This window comes from Hevea brasiliensis, chromosome 9 (genome assembly GCF_030052815.1).
Source record: "Hevea brasiliensis isolate MT/VB/25A 57/8 chromosome 9, ASM3005281v1, whole genome shotgun sequence".
Taxonomy (NCBI): Eukaryota; Viridiplantae; Streptophyta; class Magnoliopsida; order Malpighiales; family Euphorbiaceae; genus Hevea; species Hevea brasiliensis.
This window is the reverse complement of record NC_079501.1, coordinates 11,147,852-11,153,052: the sequence shown is the minus strand read 5'-3', so window position 1 is coordinate 11,153,052 and position 5,201 is coordinate 11,147,852. Positions and strand designations below refer to the sequence as shown.

Sequence of the window (5,201 nt, the reverse complement as noted above, 5' to 3'; positions counted from 1 at the left end):
ATACACTAGCTTAACATTTTTCAACAAGTTAACTAAATTAATATTGGACCTTTGGATTCCATTTAAATATTGCATGTTTTACAGTCATTTTCTTCTGACACTCACCAAGTATATTGATCAGAAAGAGTAAAACATATATATATATATATTGTCTGATCAACCCAACTCAGATTGAAAACGTCATGTCTTTACATGGAAAACAATCAAGAAAATGTGTTTTTTTTTTTTTGGTCATATGTAACTAGAGGAATATCAGATCTCTTTTACAGCAGCTGAATATGACTATATCTTATAATATATCTGAGATTTAGATTGGCTATTAGCTGATTAAAGATGGTTAATTAATATTAGTAAGTTTTATATTAGTCAAACCGAAATAAAAAAAAATAATTTTCAATTATAGTAAGGGCAACTAATTAATGCTAAATCCATTATTTAATGGTTGTATTCATTTGAAACGAGTCAATAATCATGCAATCTTTTTGACAAACAGACATTTTTTGGCTAGCTAAGTAACTATGTTGGAGCAGTGATGAATCACGCATGTAGACACCGTTTTTGATAGCTCCAGCGAGCAAGCAAGGCAAGTAACCTAGACATAACATGCAAATGCATGATCACCACTACAGAAGTGCAGGGTATGGGACAGCTTTCTGCAATGTGTTACATGGAATCTGGCTTCATACTCCAGGACTTTGGCATACAGTATTTTTTATTGACATCATGATGAGAAAATTACTAGAGCTAGCATGCACACACACAGTAGAGCTACGACCTTTAAGTTTGCGTAAAAAGCCTCGCAGCCAAGACTAATGTGGTATGTATAGAATGTATCAGATTTTCATCGAAAATCATGGGCAAGCACAAATATAGAAAGAAGTTTAACGTTTTGGATTTAATTATGAATTTATGAGAGAAGAGAGATAAATACATATTGTATAAAACCAATCAACTTATGTTAGAATTGCCCACTTATAAACCTCTCCACCTCTTTATATAAGCAAATAAAAGACTTGGAAGAAAGAGGCGCATGGCTTACGAACACATTTGAAAGCTGACGAGGTCCTGATTCCTCAGGCAGTCAATGAAAGATTCTCAATCAAACTCCCTTTAATATTTATGTTATCATCGTTTTGCATGCTCCATAATTAATCTCCATGACTCGTGCCCTTGATCAGGAGAGCTTAATTAGCTTTTGTCAAATATTATTGTGTTTTCCTAGCTTCCAAATTCCACGTCGACAATCGATCTGACTTCTAGACCAGGAATCTCGCCGTTGAAAATTGAAAAAATATGAAATACTGTATTAAAAATGTCCTCATTCATTTGCCCAATGGAAAAAAAAAATGTCCTCATTCACATGTGTCCCGCCTTTTATGTTACATTATCAAGAGATTAATTATTATTAATTAACAATATTTTAGTGAATAATTTTTTTTATTTAAATCTGATTATTATAAATCAATCTAAATAATTTTTTTTTTTGTCAATTTATATTTTAAATACATAATGAACCGGTCTAAATAAAAATTTTTCATTAGCAAGTAAAATAAAACTTCACTTTTTCCCCTTTTCCATGACAAGCCAGACTAGAGGGGATGATAAATAATAGAGAAATAAATAAAGAAAGAGATAAAAGACAACTTAAATTATATTGTTCTTAAATTTTTTCTATGGATATGAATAGTGAGTTGACTTTGATTCTTTATATAGACATTAAAAGGACTCTTATATGAAGAATGATTTATTATTTGAGATAGAATTCATTATTTGGAGAAAATTTAATTAAAGTGAAATTCATAATTTTTAATAAGGTGAGATATTTATCCTTAATAGATAATATTTATATTAGATTAGAACTCATGTATTTTGGGTTGGTTATGAAAAAATAAAAATAAAATTATGTGGTTATTTTTAATAAAATAAACATTACCTTATTAATAACTATTATTTGTTATTAAGAATATGAATTAGAATTAAAATTAAAATAAAAAGTTGTGAAAATTCAATAAAATTAATCCAATTGATAAGGGTGTAATTTTTTTTTTTTTTATCAATAAGGGTTTGATCATGATAAAAAAATACTAAAAAAACTGTTTAATTTTAAATATATCAAGTTAATGTAAAAAATGTTATTTGTTAAGATCCTTAAAAAATTAAATTTGATATAATATTATTTAAAAAAAAAAAGTGGATTAGAAATTATTACAAAAAACCTAGTCAAACTATTAGACCATTTCAGAATTTTAGAGACGACGAGACGACACTTGCCGTTCCCGTTCCTTGAACCAAAATGTAAAAAGTAGCATGCGTTTTTTTTATCCATTTGGTCAACAATGTCATGCACGTATTCCCATCTCCACCGTCCACCGGAGCAAGCTCCCACTTCTTTCTCTGATTATTTGTTTGCCGTTCAATTTTTAATTACATTATGAGTCAATTTTCACATAAAATGTGAATTTTTGAGGAATGCATTGGTTGTTGATAAAATTAAAATGGTTTTTAAGATAGGAAAATATTAATATCATTGTAAATTATATTATTATAATTGAAATGACAAGAAACAATAAGATAACGTGGGCTTGCGTGCTGAGACTGACACAGAGGGGCCTTTGTCGTTGGCTGATTAAGAAGCATATTTCCCTAAACCCACTTGAACTCTACCGCAGTTTGGGGACACATAGAGAAGGACAGTATGGCGTATCTCTACTAATTGGATTCTTCTCTCTCTGCTTCTCCCTTCAAAAGCCCTATTTATTAACCAAACCTATAGCCCACTGCTTTTTCCCATGCACTTTGTCTTCTTCACCTTCAACACTACTTCCCTATCTTTCCCCTCTTCCTATATATATCCCACGCTACTTTCTCTTCTGGGTTCATGCTTGCCTTACTTCTCTGTCCATAACTTGTCTCCAACTAAATCTTCTTCTTTTAAGTCCCTTATATATTCATCTCCTTTGCATCGCACCCATAACCTCATAAACTTACTTGTTTTTTTCTCTCTGACAAGTTTTCTAGTTCTTTCCCATTTGTCTAGCTCTCAAGATTTGTCTCCATAACTTGGCTACTTAATTTCTGACAGTCCTGTATATAGTGCAGCATTAATAACAATGTCTAGCAGAAGATCTCGTTCGAGGCCGTCATCAGGTGTTTCTAGGATTAGTGAAGATCAGATCATCGATCTTGTTTCTAAGTTGCAACAACTTATCCCTGAAATTCGCAATAGGCGCTCCGACAAGGTATTTAGCAAGCCAACAAGTTTGGTCATCTCTTTTTTTTTTTTTCTCTCTCTCTACATGGATTCAAAAATTTGTGTGGCCTTCATTCATTTAAGCAGATAATGTCATACATAAACTCACAGCCTCATTTATTTTTCATGTGATGCTTCTAGCTACAGCAACTTGGAGGTGTGGGACTTGGTTGTTCCCTAGCTATAGCTGTTAAGCTTTTCCCTTCTGCACACACAAATGCTTAGAATCGTAGTTAATAGATTGGTTTAGCTTAAATAATCATCTAATTAAAATGTAACAATTGTTACTGAAATATTTATTGAACACTGCAGGTTTCGGCTTCAAAGGTGTTGCAGGAGACTTGCAACTACATAAGAAGCTTACGCAGAGAGGTGGATGATCTCAGTGACCGTTTATCTGAGCTTTTGGCTTCAACTGACTCCAATAGTGCTCAAGCAGCCATAATTAGGAGTTTGCTTATGGAGTAATAAGACGATAATTAAACAGCGTTGCATCCCATTTCTCCTTCTACTTCTACTTATATATAAATTAATGTATATCTAGGGTTTTGGTCACTAGGCCAGGACAAGGGTTGCTATGGGCTTAGTATAGCTAGCTCCATTTTTATGATAAGACTTGTAGTAATATTAATATTAATAGCCCTTAATAAGAGGACTAGTACGTTTATTTCCTTAAAGCATTTTGTACCAAGAAATTATTAAACCCACTTTGCATTATTATCTTATTTGATGATTTATTTGCCAGTTCCTAAATTTGCCAGTTCCTAAACACATACACATATAACAAGCTGCATCTAGCTAGCTTGCTATAGCACAGGGATAGTAGCAGCGGCCATTAATATTTTAATTACATGTTAACGTTAATAAATCTCAGTTAGAGCAGGAACCCCTCATGATATCAGAAGTGGACCCAACAAATGGTCTATCTTTGAAGTTGACAGTCGATAACACGTGACTTTACCCCACACTTGTATATATATTGTAATTAATAAGTCTGCAATTCATCAGCAACTTGAATCATGAACAATGAATATGTACCCGTGAATATATAATAATAAAATGTATTTCAGGACCATTTTTTCATTTTTCTCATCACATGAGAAGTGACTTTCAGGGACTTATACAACATTTCGTTACCATGTTTTCGTTGCTCTTCATGTTTAGTGTTCAATTCTCTATCGATTGATCCATTGATCAGCCGATCTTTGCTCTCTCTCCTCTCTCTCTCTCTCTCCATATATTCATATATAGCATGCAAGTTAATAACGTGCCAAATGCCATTGTCTATTTGACATTGCATGTGATGGGCTAGTTTTTCTTGATTAGCGCGTTTGCATGAGGAAGAGGAAACGCAGAGAGGGACCTCATTCTTGTACATGCATGCATTCATGTGTGAAATGAAGTTTATGAAGACTTTCATAAATAAGGATATATAGGAATATATATATATATAATATTGGTGTGTAATTAAATTAATTCAACTAGTTAATCTACATCAATATGATGTTATCAATTAATAAAAAGTTGAAAATGGGATCATTTGTTGCTTATTTTGTCAATGAATGGCAAGAGAGGAAACTACAATACTTCTTTTCTTGATGCATCGAATATATAAATATGGAAATGGCTGGTGGCGACTCCAGTTATTATAACCTACTAATTTGTTTGGGTCTTAGGCTCTCATTATTATAACCTATTAATTTGCTTATGCATGCATCCATGTATTTTTATTTCTTTATTTATATATGTATGCACTATAATTTTTATTTATAAAGCCCATTTTGATTTCTATTTTGATTCATATCTAGAGAAATTTGAATTAGGTTGAGGGAGTCGATTCCCTTTGATTCTTGTTTATTTTAGGGTCGGTTGGACGGTGATTTCAATTCGATTTTGGATTGAGACAAAACAATTATTAAAATAAATTTTCATTTTTTTTAATTCACTTTTC

The 5,201-nt window shown here is 32.0% G+C and overlaps 1 protein-coding gene across 1 annotated transcript; it reads left to right on the top strand.

Moving 5' to 3' along the window:
* The first annotated feature begins 2,711 nt into the window (after nt 1-2,711).
* Nucleotides 2,712-3,975, top strand: LOC110653539 (transcription factor PRE6). The gene is made up of 2 exons (XM_021809222.2): nt 2,712-3,239; nt 3,563-3,975. The coding sequence occupies exons 1-2, from the start codon at nt 3,111-3,113 to the stop codon at nt 3,716-3,718; spliced, it is 285 nt and encodes a 94-aa protein (XP_021664914.1). The 5' UTR covers nt 2,712-3,110; the 3' UTR covers nt 3,719-3,975.
* Nucleotides 3,976-5,201: the final 1,226 nt, after the last annotated feature.

Coding starts and splice junctions, on each gene's coding strand:
- LOC110653539 (XM_021809222.2), top strand. CDS start 3,111: ATGTCTAGCAGAAGATCTCGTTCGAGGCCGTCATCAGGTGTTTCTAGG. Junction 3,240..3,562: donor GCAATAGGCGCTCCGACAAG/GTATTTAGCAAG, acceptor TGAACACTGCAG/GTTTCGGCTTCAAAGGTGTT.